This window comes from Eublepharis macularius, chromosome 13 (genome assembly GCF_028583425.1).
Source record: "Eublepharis macularius isolate TG4126 chromosome 13, MPM_Emac_v1.0, whole genome shotgun sequence".
Classification (NCBI taxonomy): Eukaryota; Metazoa; Chordata; class Lepidosauria; order Squamata; family Eublepharidae; genus Eublepharis; species Eublepharis macularius.
The window spans coordinates 50,809,530-50,827,022 of NC_072802.1; the positions used below are offsets into that span (position 1 = coordinate 50,809,530).

Here is a 17,493-nt window from a genome sequence, read left to right on the forward strand (position 1 = left end):
CCATAGATCTTTCTCAGAGAGTTGCCAAAATGCTATTGAGTCAGGTATTTGGTATAGTCATGTGGTTTAGGAATGGGTACCATAGACTTAATAATGAGGACTGAAACTGAGGATTATCAGTAGAATGTAACTGTCTGTAACCCTTTCTTATTGGTCATCTTTCTGTCCCTTCACCCCCACCACCAGCTATTCTTCATCCTTCAAGGATGAAGCAAACGAACCTCCATCTTTCCTGAACATGCTGTAAAGCTTCAGGGAGGGACAATTTTGAGCAGAAAAACTTTCTGCGGAAGATAAGATTTTGAGCAGAAAGTCAGGTGGAAAGGAAAGCATAAGGTAGCAGCCATTTCTCTAGTGTAATTTGTACCGGTAGAGGCTGTTTAAATAAAGAAAGTGGAGAACAGCCACTGATCTTTATTATTTGTGTGCTGTAGGAAAATGGGTACCACCTCTGTGCCTTTGCACAGCTGGGGCATCCCCCACCATCCCCCTCTTGTGTCAAGAGCACCTGTATGCCTTCCAAGGCCTCGTGTCACTCCCTGTGCTGGTGTACAGTGCTGGATTCAGAAGCATCCAAATCTTTGTTCCTAAACAGATAATTATCACAATGTCCCTTTCAGGTAAGTATCAATCCTCCGTTGATTTCAATCATTGTCTCTTGTCACAGTGTCCCTTGTGACAAGAGACAATTATTGAAATCAACGGAGGATTGATACTTACCTGAAAGGGACATTGTGATAATTGATTAGTAATGTGATTTCTCCACAGGCTCTGGTTGTGATATGAACAAACCATTGCTCAATTGTAGTAGAAGGATATTATATTATTACATATGTTTTGACCAAAATATTGCTACTCTTGGTTTGACCTATAAATTGTATTTATTTATACTGAGACAATCTTCATTATTGTATTAGTGGTCTCTTAGGAATTTCCTCCTTTGTTCAGTGTGTATTTGGAACCACTTTCCCTCATTGTTATTATACCTAAACAGATAATACCTTCTGTATCTGTGGCTTGGCAAGATCAACCCTTTCGGGATTCTCCACACTGCATCTCTACCTCCTCCCCCCCCCCATTTTTTTAAAAAAATCCAACTTGATGAAGAATTCTGTCGAACTCAAAAGCTTGCACACTGTCTTGTATTTATTTTAGTTGAGTCTTAATAAGTGGGATTTGCATAGCTTTTGCACAGGGTCACCGTTGGCTACCGCACTGGCAGCCTTTGCATTTCATCAGTTCTCTTTATCGCTCACATAGCCATTCCTTCAGGGCTTCTGTTTTGTTAATGCAAATGAAAACTAGAGCAGGTAAGGACAGCAGCAGGTAGGAGGGAAAGGAAGCCCAGAAAAATGATTTGGAAACACAGCCTATGCCAACCCTGTGCTCATCTTTATGAAAAGCGGGGCTTACCGAGTGCATAGCTGCTGGCCCTCTGCATCTTATACTTCAGACGCTTCACCTCATCTCGTATCTCCTCCTCTTTAAGCGAGCTGCCGTGGTTAAACATGGAAAAGAACTTGGCCTATAAAACAGCAACAGGAGATGGAAGAGCTCTCTGTGCAAGACCAGGAACCCTGGCCTGGTCTCAGGGAAGCTGAGCAGTAAGGAAGTGGCTGAAGTGGTCCCTCCTGTCTTCTGTTTCAAGCTCCCCAAGAGAAGCAGTACTGGTAAGAAAGTTAAGTCACTTGCGGTCCTGTGCCAGATCTCCACTGAGCAGAATGGGACATTTTGGGGGGGCTTGATGACAGAACAGACTGTGCCACTGCAATGGCAGGTGTGGCGTGGGATACCCCTTTTGAATGATCCACTTTGCTGGGATAAGGGAACCTCTCTGCAAACAAAAGATTAAAAGCATCTGGGAGGAAATCTTCTGACTAGACCTCTTCCTGTTGTGCTAAATTTCAGGTGGGGGGGGGAGTGGGGGGGCTTGTTTTAACCATTGATACCAGTTTTTAATATTTATGTCTCATTTTTCAGACCACTGTCTCCCAAAGCAGCTTCCATAAAACCGAGATGCATTGACCCTTGCCTTCAGGCCTGCAAACTAAAAGGCCAAGCAAGATGATATTTTGAGATTCAATTATCAGGCACGCAGGGGTCTGGTACCAATCAGGTCCATGGGATGAGGGAGCATCATGGCTCCAATCCAGAGTTTTCATGCAAGCAAGCCAGAGTGGTGTAGATAAAAATACTGGGTTTACCCATCCCCCCCCCCAATTCATTCCTGTATATTAAGCTATGCTCCGGTACAAGGAAGAGGAGGAGAAAGATCAACAGCTGCTTTCACACAGTGTGGATGCACTTTCAATGTACTTTAGCAACTGGTCACAACTGGATTTTCCTATGTGAAACAGGAAAATCCAGTTGTAAACTATTGTTAAAGTGCATCGAAAGTGCATTATCTGACGTGAATGAAAACATCCTTTGAAGTCTGTGGTTGTCAGCTGTTTCTTTATACTGTGCTCTGCTTCTGTGTCTTTCACAGCAACTTAACCTGCTGGGAATGCGGTTTGCGATGGAACACACCACCTGTGCCGATTCCCACAGATCAAGTTGCTGCAAAATGCACAGAACAGGCCAGGCCAATTTTTGTTTGAGTCACTTAACCCAGTAGGTCATCTTGAAAATAGAGATGGGGACAAACCGAAATATGAACCAAAGTTTGTGACGAACCAGGCCGGTTCATGGTTTGTGAACCGGCGGTTTGTCAGAGCCCATTTCTGATGAACCACCACAAACTTTTAGGCTGGTTCATTTTTTGGTTCATCACTGCAGACAGCCTGGCGCTGATCAGTCAGTTTCCTAGGCAACGGGATGGACTTCCTGCAGACCTTCTGCTGGCCCGGAAGTGACCGTCTGCTGACCTGGATGTGATGTTTTCACGAACCAAATGAACTAGTTCGTGAACTGGGGCAGGTTCATGAAAGTTCATGGTTCGTGAAATGTGACGAACCACGAACCGCATGGGTCTTTTTTCCTCCCAGTTCGTGCCCATCTCTACTTGAAAACCCCTAAGATTTACCTTCAAATAAGATGTCAAGCCACCTTCTTCATTCTCCAGCTGCTTCCTCTGTCGTACCAGCCTCTCACAAATTCCTGGATTCAGCTCCATTTGGGTGTAAAGCTCCTCCAGGGATTTCTGGGTGTAAGTCAAGGATTGTCTTTCAAAGGCCTCTGGGGATATCCGCTTGCAGAAAGACACATAGAGTGGAGACTCGTTGTCAAATTCACCCAGGATCTCCATCCTATAGTTGCTCAGAAGATAATAAAAAACTGGATCTAAAACCTATTAAAAAGGTATACAAAACAAGGCAGAGTATATCAATCACAGTGAAGAACATGATGGGTGTTTGGAGCCTGCTGGCTGGTGTGAGTGTGTGAGACAGAAAACAACAAGTTTAGGTTTAGAAAAGAAATAATAGTTCTTTATTATAGGAACTCCATACTCCAATAAGAAAGAGAGAGATTCCTATCAACCTATCTAGTCTAAGGATGGCCATGGATTGTCCTGCATCTGAGTTGCAAGATGGAAAGAAGATATAGTTGTGAGAAGGCTATCACAAGGAGGAAGTCCTGAGATTAGCAATCTACACATCAAAGGATAGTTCAAGGCAGTAAGGAGTAAACAGATGCCCTGACCTCTCTATCTTTCTAACTTTCTGGTTTTTCCACCTCTAAAACCTGAGGAATGGGACAGTCTTAAATCCTTCTCAGCTAACAGAAGAGGGAGGGAGCGGGAGCAGGGTGGAGAGAGGCAGAATGTCACAACTTCTCCAGAGGGTTAATATTGCAAACTACCTTTTTTTTTTTTAAGGAGAGTTGTCACTCCAGAGTGTCAAGTTGTAAACTGCTTGGACACCAAGTCATGGGACTTCCATATCAAATCTAGCATTCAGCAGGGAAATGAGCCTCCCTCTAGAATATGACAAAATCCTGGGATCTGGGGGCTGAGGCATGGATTGCTTTGCAAATATCAGCAATGGAGCTCTTTTCACATTGTGGTAGGTCCACCTGCTCCCTTTCATATTGTACACATTTGACTAATGCACTCACTTCAGATATGTACTTACTGTGTGACAGACACGGCAGGGGAAGTGTGCATTAGAAGCCTATGCTCATATTCAAAGAACAAAGGAAAAGACAGAGATCAGCTCCTTGTTAGACATTCCTGGGTCCTGGCTTTTTGTGAACGATGCAAAACCGAACTATTCAAAAAGGCTTTTTACTCAAATGGGAGGGCTGTATTGTAGGGATGGGATCTCAGATGCTTCGCTAATGAGTTAGGGACCATAGACTTCATCACTATATTGCCTTACATATTATCTGTTGCTTTAAATATGTACTCCTATGTACCACCTGTGCTTCATGTTGTCTAATGTTAGTCCTAGAACTGATTATGTTCAGCTTCAGTATTTTTTCTACTATGTATTGGATTCTTGCTAATACTATGTCTTTTAAACTTGTATCTATTTACCCTATGGTATTGTTTATGGAAATGTCCTTGATACTGTATTGAAATGTACTTGATACTGATTGTACTAATCTCATGTTGTGTAATCCGCCTTGAGTCTCAGTGAGAAAGGCAGACTATAAATGACATAAATACAAATTTCATATTTATCTGTGTGCACGGAGTGTGTGCGTGTTAGTTTTCAGTGGACAGAGAAAGAAAAGAAGGTATCCTTATTATAGTTTTTTTCAGAAACAAGATGCATTCAACAAAAGTTACACTTTCTACAAGTTTCCTTTTGTTCCTTTATTTTTCTTAGCGGTGGTGGTAGATAAATAATGGGTGCTGTTCTTTTTTGCTTTGCAACCAAAATCACTGTAGTATAACAAACACAACAAAAAAGTGAAAAGAGTACTGAATCTTGGCCCAGTCAAGAAAGAGTTGATAATTAATCATTGTTTCATTCATGCCATGGCAGGTTACCATGACAGAACAAGAAGTAACGAATTAAGCTAAAAGAAGAATGAAAGGAGAACGCGCACAGAGGTTGTAATCCTGAGGATAACGCTTCCATAGGGGACTGTCTGGCTCTACTTTTGTTTTTTTAAAAACATCATCAGTGCTGGAAAAAGACAGCAAAATTACATGGAAAACACGCTAATGCATTGGGTTACCAAGTTATCTGGTCTGGATGTTCCAGTAAAATCTGAAATAGGTACTGCCCTCTGCCAAGGGGTTGGAAAGACCCACATTTTTGCTGTCTCTGACCACCACCACCCTTAGCTATGGAACTATACCTGGGCTGAAAAGTGGCACTTACTCCAGAAGACCTTTTTAGGATTTATATGAGCCAAGCAGCCAATGTCCTGGGCTGGCCAGCCACAGATGAAGGTGTGGTGTTGGCTCTGAAGTGGAGGATAGAAAGCAGCTCTATAAGGCAGCTCATTCTGCTTTGACGTTCCATATCTCCAGGTCCCAAGAGGAATTGTGACATCAAAGGTAAATGAACCAATCTCTTGCTTTTCTATTGATGTCTCCTGCAGTGTCATCGTAATTAAAAAAAAAAACAGCTAGACACCATTCCCAACCTTCCAGCTGGGCATCAGCTCGTAATTTTTTGAGAGGAAACCATGATGGGTACCAAACTGGAGGGGGAGGGGGTGGAGGAGGTGCCAGGAAATAAGAAGGCAAACACCTTTGGAGAAACAGCCAGAGCTCAAAGGAATATTCTGATGGGGGTTACAACCATTCTTTTCTTTTTGGGCTCCTCTGTCTTCTAGCAGCTGACTGAAGGGTAGAAATTTAACAAACCAACTTCTTGAGCCTCCATGCCTGGAAAAGTCAGCACCTATTGAATTTCTGCCTGCCATTTATGGGCATTGGTGGCCTGCAAGGACAAAGGGTTCCATAGTGGAAGGAAGGCAGGATACAAATATGATTAATGGGAATAACAATAATAAAAGAGTTATCTGTCCATTGAGCAAACCATTTCATCACTACTCATTCCTCAGAGGCAGTACTGAAGGTCTGCTGTGGCTCAGCCTGTTTCAAAACAAAACTCTAGAACTCTTTGCCCTTGAAGCACAGATACGGGGTGTGTGTGTGTGTGTTGTTGCTGCTGTCCTTGGTATAGTTTATTATGATCAAACTGGCATTTACAAAGAAACACCGAAGGAAGAGCACCTCGTAGCATGTTTAAAGTCCATCTCTTTGAAAACTCCATAATCACAACCAATCCCATCTAACATCCTGTTATTTTTTTATAAATCACATTTTCTTGGCCTTGTTTATTTTTTCATACAGAAAGAAGTTGGCATCCTTATCCCCGCATGGGATTAGATGAAGGGTCAACAAAGAGGAAGGTGCACCAGTTTCAGGGGATTATACATGGGCAGAGATCTCTCTGCCTTCTTCAAAGTGTGTTAAAGAAAGGTCCTGATGAGGTTTGAACTGGTTGAAATCAAATAGAGTGGAGGAAGATGTAACTTGCGGACATCCCACCAAGATCCTGTCTGCATAACTCTAAGGGATGGGGCCTATTTGGTTTCTAGGCCTGAGCTATAGTTTCATCTCCCCCCCACCCCACATGGTGCTGTCTCTTTAAAATTTCCACCTCCTTCTCCTGCTGCAGGAGCACTTGAGGGGAGGGGTCAAGGTGCCTTCTCAATCAGTCATCTGCCAGCCTCCCACATGCAATTAAAAGTGCATGTTTCAAATTGACAGGACTGATTTTACTCACTTAAAAAGAAAATTGTAATATTAACATTTGATTTATATACCACCCTTCAGGACAACTTAACGCCTACTCAAAGGGGTTTACAAAGGTGGGCGGGGCTGAGAGAGTTCTGACAGAGCTGTAATTGACCCAAGGTTGCCCAGCTGGCTTCAAGCAGGACGGTGGGGAATCAAACCAGGTTCTCCAGATTAGAGTCCTGCTGCTCTTATCCACTGCGCCAAACTGGCTCTCACTACAAGGCTCAAGAAAGGCTTCCTAGTGATATACATCTTGTGACTTGGAAGCCTTCCCTGCCTCCTTGCTGGGAAGGGGTTAATCAGTTGAGAGGAAGGAAAGGTACTCTGCATGTGCTCCACATCTCTTTGGTCCAGTTGCCGGCATTTCTCAGGGCAAGGACACTTCAACAGAGGCAAAAGCTACATTGGCAGGTGCCTTCCACATCATGGCCAAGTAAAAGAATCCCTGCTGATTCACCTTTTCATGCAAAACAAATCCAGAACCACTGAACATCTAAGAGGCACAATCGTTCAAATGTGGACAATGTTCTTTACTACATTTTTATCCTTCCCTTCCTCTGCAAAGCCTACAGAGGGGCTCCCCTCATACCCCGCCTTTAACCTTGCAACAGCCCAGCAAGTTTCATGGCTTGAGTGGGTATCTGAACCAGGATTTCCAGTAGATAAATCCAGCACTCTAATGGCACTGGCCCAGGCCTTGCTCCTTCCCTTCCTTGCCCTCGAAACAGGCATTGAGGGAAAACTAACATCACTGCCAAGACGATGCTTTGTAAAACAAAGAAAACACAGTAAACAAAAACAGTTCAGATGCCTGGTTTTATTAAAGGCCAATCTCCTTTGCTGTAGTGAAACCTGAATACATTCTCCCTTCTTCCATCCTTTCTGTTTTACCAAAAAGTGTCTATGAGATCCTTCTCTGGGAAACAGCCTATGCAAAGACTGTGCAAAAAGTCTGGTGCAAAATGAGTTTCATTTGCAGTATTCGCTGGTGTCCAGTTTCTTGAATTCCTTATTGTACGAAGCTCCTGCAAAGCAGATGGCTGCACTTCGGTCACAGTTGCAGATAAACGCTGCACATGAGTCATTCTCTTCTGGAAAGAGAAGGAAAAAGTGAATTATGGATAACTTCTCAGGGGGGCATATGTCATAATTGCTCTCACACACACCTCATACATGCACACTCCTTTTTCTCCGGGAGCAGGACTCCAAGATAATTCTTCCTCATTAGGAAGAATTCTCACTGGTGAAGAAAGTAGAAAAACAACAATCTCTGGAGAGGCTTTGTAGCTTGTATGCATAAGGTCCTAAATTAATCCCACACCATCTTCACTGGGAATGTTTTTGGGCAACAGAGCTGGGAAATGCTTCTGTGTCTTTGGACAGCAGCTGCCAGAGTAGACAGGATTGTGTTCAATGGATCAATGATCCACAGGACCTAAGCCTGTCTTTTGAAAATCACATAGAAATGTTCATTGTAGGTGGATAGCTGTCTTGGTCTGTAGTCGAAGAGCAAGATTAGGATCCAGGAGCACCTTAAAGACCAAGCAGATTTCCCGAGTATGAGCTTTTGAGAGAGCTCCCTTTGTCAGATACAAGGAATGCAAAAAGGTACTCCTTTCATGAATCAAAACATTCCTTTCACAAATCAAAAAACTGTATGCATAGAATAGGATCAGGTGTGCACCAAGCCTGTGTTACAAATTTATACCCGGCACAGAGGGTTGGCCCAGAACAAGGAGATTTGGAAGGTGGCTTCTTAAGTATGAACACATCTTAAGGAACAACAATATTAACTATTTTTAAAACGGAATTCACTAGCCAAGCATTAACTCAGAAGGGTCCAGGTTCAACCCCTGGAATCCCTAGTTTGAAGGTTCACCAGTTGTAGAGCTGGGGGGCTACAAAGACAGCTGCCAGTCTGAGGAGATACTATTAATGGACCAATGGTCTGATTCTGCCAATACAATTGGATTTGTAGCCACCCCTCCATTAGCCACAGCCACTGAATGTCACCCACCCCCATCCTTGGTCATACCCGTTGTAAGAAAAAGCCACACACAATATTAAGTAACTTAATATAAGAAACAAAGCCCTTTCGCAACACACTTGCATGACACAGACCTAACCAGCACTCCTTTCAGGAATGAAGCACGTATCCCTTGATGGCATTCTAAGAACAAGGTCCAAGATTATCTTGAAACTTTCAAAACTTACACCCTTGCTTGTGTTAAACATTTTGCTGTGATTTTACAAGTGACCCTACGTTTTAAACAGAGGCAGCCAGCTTGCCTGTGCTTCCTGGATCCTGTGCTTGCCTGTGCTTCCTGGATTTACCATTATGATTGTGATTGATTACATTTTTAAGCTAGCCAAAATGACAGCCACCTTTTTAGCCCATTTATCTATCTTTCCCTCTTTCCTTCCAGGAGCTCAGAACATCATACGTGATTCTTCCATACCCTTCACAGCAACCCTGTGAGGTAGGTTAGGGTAAGAGAATACATGACCCAAAGTCACCTAATAATAAGGTTTATAACTCACTGGGGATTTGAACTTGGCCCGCCCTACACTGACACCTTAAGCGCCTCACTAATGATTTTTAAACCATTGATTGGACCCTTGGGCGGGTCATCGAGGCTTACCTGCAAAGTCATGTCCCTAAATAGCAACCTTTTTTTACTGCTTATGGAAGAATTTGCTGCTAGCACGCACGTGTTAAGTTCCTCTCTTTCCACACACATTGAGAGAAGCAGCAGAACAGCAAAGCAAGGACACTTTTTGGAGGAAATGATTCCTCTATCACAGACAGGTTCAAACATTCTGCCTCCTCCTCTTCCTGTCACATGACTTCCTGCCATGTGTTTTCCACTCAGCAGCTGCTATCCTGCAGCTGATGGTATAGGATACATCTTGGGTCTGGAAAATTTGAAGACTGTTGCGTATACCCCATTGGCTCTCCCCATCCGAGGTTGTTTCTGCTTTGATCACTTTCCTTTTAAAATAATGAATGAAATCTGTTTCTTCCCTTAAAACAATGCTACTACTAGCAAGGAAGGTAAGAATGTGCTGCTAAGAACTACTCACCACCACCACCTTTTGTGCAGCCAACGCAAAGGATCCTGCAGTGCTCCTCTAAAAATACTGCCACTAAAAATACTGCCCCTTTTTTTCACCCCCAAAACCAACCCCAACCCAAACCTGAACATAGGAAGCTACCTTATATCTGGTCAGCGTTGCTTGTGTAACCCTTGTCCACTAGAGGGAGATAAAGAGTTGGGGTATTCCTTAAAAGGGAAAAAAAAAGGCAATTTTCCCTGAGAGACTGGAGGGCCTGAAACTGCAGGGAGAAGCACTCTCTCCTCAGAAGCACTCCTTTGTATGAACTCTCTATTAATGTTTTAGGACTCCTGTGAAGAACAGAAGGCATCCCTACGCAGAGCACAGCTACAAGTTGCTGCGTCTCAAGGGACTGACCACACAGAAGTCAGAGAGACTGAGACCTGGGTCTGCTTGAGTAAAACAGGCCTGATTTGTTACATGATTGTTGTTATATATGCTTTATTATTGTATTGTTCTAAATAAGATGTTTTCTTTCCGCCCCAAGTTTGTTCATTGTTATCTTTTATAAATGCAAGTGTCACAAGGTGGGATGATGCTGTCATAGACGTGAACTCTCCCAGTTCTTAAATTAGATAAATCTATTTATTTGATATTGCTCCTTGAACAAAACAGGTTACACTTGCTCCTACCCAGCGTGGTCTCCTCTGGTTAACAAGACCTTTCTCAGTCTTAGCTCTGCACCCTGACATCTTTTTAAACTAAAGATGCTGAGGTTTAAGGGAGCAATCCTGCGCACGTCTGCTTAGAAGTAAGTCCCTTGCTGGCGCTTACTCCCAAGAAAGTGCTATTAGGATTGCAGCCTACTGTTGGAACAATCTGCAAGCAAAGCCTGTGCTTGCTCCCTAAGCATGTGGAGATATACTTTACCGCTGCAGGTGATATCACTGCCAGAGCAGCTGTAGGTATAAGTCTTTGTGTAGGGGTTGTCCATGAGGAATTTACAGTCACGGTGTTTTAGGGCATCTCCGTAGCAGTTGTCATGTATCTGGCAGCACCTGTTCAGCAAGCAGAAGTGTTCACAACAGTCCAAGGACTTAGGGATGAGCAAGAATGCCCAGACCAGTATACACCCCCACCCCCACCCCACACACACTGCTGCTGCTGCTGCCCAGGAAGCTCACAAAGAGGACATGAAAAACTTCCAAAGGCCCCCAATCTTTTTGAGTCTGTGGGAACCTCTGAAATTTTGAGAGGGTGAAAGGAGCACTATGCTAAAATAGTTGCAGCAGGAGGCAAAGCAAAATCCAAAATGGCTGCTGCAGGAGGTAGAGACAAATGGGTGTAGATGAAGTAAAAACAAAGAAAATACTTCTGGAATTAGACGTGAAATCTGGAAAGCAGCCCCTCTAGCTGGAACTATGTCAAGTACATGTTTCTTAACAATATCTATTTCCAGGGCTTTTTTTCTGGGAAAAGAGGTGGTGGAACTCAAGACTGCACAATGACGTCACTTTGGGTCAGCTGGAACAGGGGGGAGTTTTTAAAGTTTAAATTGCCATTGGCTAAAATGGTCACATGGCCGGTGCCCCCCCCCCCGATCTCCAGACAGAGGGGAGTTTAGATTGCCCTCTGTGCCGAGCGGCGCGGAGGGCAATCTAAACTCCCCTCTGTCTGGAGATCAGGGGGAGGGGCCACCGGCCATGTGACCATTTTTAAGAGGCGCTGGAACTCCATTCCATTGCATTCCCGCTGAAAAAAAGCCCTGTCTATTTCAGAAAACAATACAATGAGAAGATACAACAGCTAGGAGCATGAGTGTGTTTGCATGAAGGAATTTATTTACCTATCCAGGTCATCCACAGGAGTCCCACTTCCACCAAGGCCACAGTAGCATCCATAGTCACTGTAATCCTTCAGTGGGTCACTGCTCGGAATGGTGCATTTGATCATGTTATGGAATTGCCACAGATTCCGAAAGGGGGCACTGGTAGCTGCAGTCACTGTATCAACTAAGAGAGAGACAGACTTATCAGAAGATTACCTGTGTCAGGGTTAGGCATCTTATCACAAAGGCAGAGAGAGAGAGAGAGAGAGAGAGAGAGAGAGAGAGAGAGAGAGAGAGAGAGAGACGCTTTTTTTCCCCTGACCCAAACTGAAGGCACATCCCCCAAAGGTTTACTTTTTAATGGTGAAAGAGTAAGAATTCCATGCCTCAGAAGATCCTGACCCTTGAATGTGTGTATGTCACTGGTCTGGCTGTGCCTCCTAAATGACAGGAAGCAACAACTCATGCAAAGAAGCAATGGTACCCAAATGTCCCGAAGTTGGGGAGTGATAGTATTAGGTCGCGGTAAGGTTAGGGCTGGACTAATTGCACTGCGAAATCACTTGGAGTAGCAGTGTGGTTAGAAGTCCCCCTGAACCAGCTGTGTGCAATCTGACCATTGTGTTTGCAGATCTTTCTATGGTGCTGCAGAGTATGCACAGTCCACAAGTAGTGGTGTTCCTACATCTTTTGTAACATTGCAAGATAATCTCAGACCAGGGAGCAAAATTAAAGCTACCATTGTATAGTGTGTGTATATGTATTTACTTTAATGTCTATATTTGGAAAAATCATACTCCTTTCTGTTTAAGGTTATATACTCCATCAGTATATAAAATGTTTTTAAAATCTATATAAAATGTATTGGAAACATCAAATAAAGCAATCTCAGAAATTTAAAAAACCTGCAGTTTACAGGAAATAGGGCCAAAAGCCTATCAGTAATCACAGTGCAATGGCTTTGGTAAATAATTTTTACTTGATGCCCAAAGGAAATCAATGAAAACACTTAACACATGTGCTTGGAGAGGGATTTCACAGAGGCAAGGCAGGAGAGGAGGACCCCCGCAGGAAAAAAAAGCCCACAGTAGAAATCCATCAAGTCTTTGGAAGAAGAGGTGCCTGGAGCGTGGCTTCAGAAGATAACAGAAAGCTGCCCTTCAGCTAATTCCCTGTCCCCAGGCCACATAGAGTTTTATGGAACAACGCTAGCATTTTGAACCGAGGCAGGAAACAAACTGGAGTCCAGTAAAAGTATTGCCATAGCACCAAGTGCCACCTAGCAATGGAGCAGTCTTGTTTGAGACCAGTTGCAGCTTGCTAGCATTTTTTTGACGGCAAAGCTCATTGCAAACATTTAACCTAAGGCACAGAGAACTGTGGCAAGAGCACACCTTGGAAGGAGAGGTTGCCGCTGAAAAACTAACCTAGCCCACTCTGATAAAGAGGTACTTTGAGTCAAGAATTTGAGCTGCGTCTGGGAGCAGAGCTGGATTTAAAGCACCCCCCCCCCCAGGCTCCAGACCTTCTGCTTAAAGGCCCATCCAGCATGTTGGGCGTAATCTTCATAGACAACTACACCACCTACCAATTTTACCTCCATTTTGCCTAGATTTAGCAAGCAGCCGGCATGGTTTGATGTGAGCCTTGTCCCCAATAGTTCTAGGGTTAAGGTTTGTGTAAACATAGGCCACCTCCCATGACGAAAGTCTAGATTTTAACTGTTAAAAATCGACAAGGGCAGTGGGTACCTCTTTCCCTATAAGCACTGAGCAACATACCACACAGAAAGATTGAGGGAAATGCCCTCCACAGTCGTGTTGCATAATAGCCTTTTGTTCAAAACAACCAAAATGTCACAAGCAGCAAGTGCTTGAATTTCACAGAACTCTTTATACAGAACTGGATGTTCTGTATAAAAAAGAGGGAGTAGGGTTGAGAATTGAAGGTACGTAGAGGACCATTGCCTAAAATGTGACACTTTGTCTCCATGTCCTGCAATATTTTCACTCCCTTCCTCCCTCCTTTTTTGGGCACTGAACATTTTAGCTGGATGAAATTTTCTTGCTTTTGTGTATATCTTGGTCAGTCTGAATAAAAGGGTATTGTACAACAGATTCTCCATTGATCTGTATGGCAACCTATAACAAACCATCATTAAACAAGCCAGCATTAATTGATATACAATCTGATTTACAGTGCACCCCTTTCCAGAGATCCAGGGAGGTAATAAAACTCAAAGACTGCCCCCTCCTAACAAAATAAGATCAACTCAGTTCCATTGGTTTGTCCTTTCCTGACTCAACCTTGAATCTCAAAAGGTCTGTAGATCTTACCATGTTCCTCAAAGTTACTTGGGTTTTAGCTCTGGCATATACCCAGTGGGAGGACTTTCATCACGGTGAGGGCAAATAAGAACATTTCCCATTCCCATATTGTCTGAACCTTTAACATGGCCCCCTCTTAATGAGAAAGTTTAGTGCAGCAATAAATGAATAAACACGCTTTCAAGTCCAAAAGGAATGCCATTCTAAAGCAAAGCAGTCTCCGTCGCCAGCCCACTGTGCCTACATCTTACCTGTTGCCAGGAGGAAGAGAAGGACGACGTTCATTTTGCTAGCAAAGTATAGCAGAAAAGGCTTTACGTAAAACTGTCGGACTCTTTTATACCATGGCCTTACCTTGGGCACCTCAATCTGAGATAACAATGTGGTGCTGTTTGCCTTTCTATAAGTAGCCCTCTTCTGTCAGATGGCAGTGCGGTGCTTACGATTAAACCAAGGCCATCTGCTAAGCAGCTGTTTGCTTCGGCCGTCAGGTTTTCAGCCAAGGAATTCTGTTTGTGAAATGTTTAACATAATTCTGGTACAAGATGTTACATGGCATTTTTTCTAAGAACCCAGAACTTGTCTATACTTTATCAATATTTACATCATTTTTATATATATATATATATATATATATATATATATATATATATATATATATATATATATATATATAAATGAAGTTAATAAATAGCTTATCCCCAGCCTTTCTAACCACTACACCACAAAAAGATGGCCTCACAGCATGTCTGCATGCCTTTCCATCATCAGATAACACGTCATGAATTCGTCAGATGAGTGAAGTGTTATAAGATGTAGATTATCTATACACAAAAACAGATGTACAGAAAAAAAAGTAACAGGGACCCGAAAGCAACAAAATGCAAACAGCTCAGATATCACCGACTGTACACTTTGTATTTCATGGACTTTGGGTATCACTGCTCATGTTTCCTCTCTATACCCATCTAGTTATATGAGATAACACACGCTTCATGCATTTGACAAAGTGGACTCTAGACCTCAAAGTAATAGCGCAAGCTTGTTGAAAGGGGTTAGACTGGAGCAATCATGTAGGATTACACAGCAACTCTGTTAAGTCTTGAACTATTTGTATTTGAGGGACCTTGCCTGGTACCCTGTATTTGGCAGGTAGTAGAGGAAAAAGCACTAAAGACTCTCTTATTTTTCAACTTATAGGCTTTATTTGCCCGTTTTAGAAAGATCATTTTCTGTTAGGCTTAAAGTCCACATGCTTTCTCTTTCAATCAGTCTGCCATGGAGTTACGGCTCCTGTGGAGCTTATCTGCATGCACGGATACCCATGAAGGTAATCTTGGGGTCACAATCACCAACATACCTTAAACCAGCCTGGCAGCTGTAGGAATTCATAATCACCCAAAGCCAGGCCCAGAAAATTTCTCAATCTCTGCTTTCCTCTTGCTCTGACCCAAGAACCCGTTTCTCGTTTGGGGATCAGCAGCCTTTACAGTGCTGCATTTTGCCAAATGGATTATAGCTTTGTGAACAGCCACTCATAAATGGATTGTATGAAATTAACAGGCGGCACAGAACCCACACTCTTGCCAATGACAGGTTGCAAAGAGCAAGTTCTTTTGATCCCTGATGTGGTTCCCTGCCCCATGGGACAAGTCACTCTATGCATGTGGGGTCCACGCACACGTGTAGAGAAGCACGCATGCACACCCTTGTTACTGCTCAGCTGGTATTGATAGTGGCTAAGCCTGAGCAATGGTTCAGAGTTTTTGGTTCCAACGTCACTTCTCCCATGCATTCATTAAGGTGCTTTAGGCATCCCCCTCCCCAGCCCCAATACCCTCTCCCCTCTCTCTGTGATAATTACAGTAACCATCTTTGCATGGTTATTGTAAGGGTTATAATGCACATGAATTGTTTTGAGCACTGAACACACTCTACAGCAATGTAATGGTAGAGTGTGTGACATCAATGTGACATCTCAGCTGACTTTTGGCCAGATCAGGTCAAGTGCTTTCTCCCAAGCAGTTCTTTTCAGCACTGAAACAGTTTGCAGCAAAATTCTCATGACAAAAGCTAGAGACAATAGCAGAGGAACAAATGTCCAGCTTGCAGCTCCATCCTGTGGCCTGAGCAGGGCTTTTTTCTGGGAAAAGAGGTGGAGGAACTCAGTGACGAACTCAGGACCACACAATGATGTCACTTTGGGTCAGCTGGAACAAGGAGGGAGTTTTTTAAAGTTTAAATCGCCCTTGGCGAAAATGGTCACATGGCCATTCCAGGGGGTGGGGCCACCAGCCATGTGACCACTTTCAAGAGGTGCTGGAAATCCGTTCCACTGTGTTCCTGCTGAAAAAAAGCCCTGGGCCTGAGGCTTTCCCTGAAATATAATCCAGGTAGGATGGAGGTGCTCTTAGTCAATAATTGTTGCCAGTCAGGGAGCAAAGGAGTCAGCCTGTTCTGGGTGGCCTTTGAAGGAGGTTTGCAGCTTGGAGTATGATTAGATCTGACCCCAGGAAGAGGTACTCTCTGTCATATTTCTTAACTTTGTGCAAGTTTGGGTAACCACACTGGCAGTGGTCTTTCAGATGCCACAAGATTTGCTGACTGGCATAAATTACTGAGCATGTTGTTTGCCAGTTTTAAATGAATTGTATATTGGCTGCCTATTTACTTCCAGGCACAATTCAAAGTGCTGGACCTTTAAGTCCCTAATTGGTTTTGGACTAGTGTACTTGACTATCTGCTTTCCCACATACTTCCAGATCCTCAACAAAGGTTCTGCTCCAGGGATACCCTTCTTCAGGGTAGGCGGGTGGGAGGCAGGCATGGTGGCACCTCAGCCCTGGAATTCCCACACACAGCTTTAGGAGATAGCTGATACTTTTCTACAAATTCACCCAGTCCTTTTGGTTGAGTTGGAGGCAGTTTTTTCCCTAACTTCTATGTCTGGTTCTCTTAATATTACAGTTCTTTATGGTTTTGATTCCTGGCTGTTTGTAGAGTTTTACTGTGGATTGTTTTCTTTTTCAACGTAGGTGCCTGCAGAAGATTTTGAACCAGAAGAACGTAGAATACATGAATGCATTTCAAGCCTTGACATCCCAACTATATATGAAATGCTTGAAGCAGCTTACACTCACAGTGGCAGATCTACATCACTCAGCCCATCTAATAGTAAAGCGATGGCCCTTGCCAGTCACAAAGGCAGTAAAACCAGGCCAAGGCTGGGGACTCCCCAGCTATGCCAAAAAATAGAATTTTATAAAAGAAGCTCCCTCCAGCCTACAGAGGACTGGGCATGTTCTCAGTGGCATGAATGCTGAGAACTCATTTACAGGAACAGCAGGTTCCCAGCATCTTTGGAAAGTACACCACGATCGCATCCAGAGTGTTACCAAACCTGCTCCTCTTCATGTAGCTTGTCACGGAGGAGTGAAATGTATTTTGACTCTGATCTCCAAAGAGACAAGCGCCAACATGTTTCTGCTTGAGAGAGTGGCATGTAATGCCATCAGAATGCACTAAGAGCAAGTCCCACTAAAATCAGTGACTTGGTGCTACATAAAAATGGATCG

The 17,493-nt window shown here is 43.5% G+C and overlaps 1 protein-coding gene across 2 annotated transcripts; it reads right to left on the reverse strand.

The window, feature by feature from the left end:
* Window positions 1-7,508: 7,508 nt before the first annotated feature.
* On the reverse strand, window positions 7,509-14,282 carry LOC129341674 (phospholipase A2, minor isoenzyme-like). 2 transcript variants are annotated; one of them, XM_054996979.1, is made up of 5 exons: window positions 14,170-14,282; window positions 11,610-11,775; window positions 10,694-10,821; window positions 9,923-9,961; window positions 7,509-7,797 (listed from the first exon to the last, which is right to left on the reverse strand). In XM_054996979.1, exons 1-4 carry the CDS (start codon window positions 14,201-14,203, stop codon window positions 9,924-9,926), a joined length of 366 nt encoding a protein of 121 aa, XP_054852954.1. In that variant the 5' UTR covers window positions 14,204-14,282; the 3' UTR covers window positions 7,509-7,797; window position 9,923. The 2 variants fall into 2 exon arrangements, with proteins under 2 accessions (XP_054852954.1, XP_054852953.1); XM_054996978.1 differs by lacking the exon at window positions 9,923-9,961.
* Window positions 14,283-17,493: the final 3,211 nt, after the last annotated feature.

Bases quoted from the DNA above. Each gene is read 5' to 3' on its own strand.
- LOC129341674 (XM_054996978.1), bottom strand. From the start codon at position 14,203: ATGAACGTCGTCCTTCTCTTCCTCCTGGCAACAG. The intron at 10,822-11,609 runs GTAAATAAATTC...CTTGCTGAACAG, and splicing joins CCTGTGGATGACCTGGATAG to GTGCTGCCAGATACATGACA. The intron at 7,798-10,693 runs GTAAAGTATATC...TTCTCTTTCCAG, and splicing joins CAGTGATATCACCTGCAGCG to AAGAGAATGACTCATGTGCA.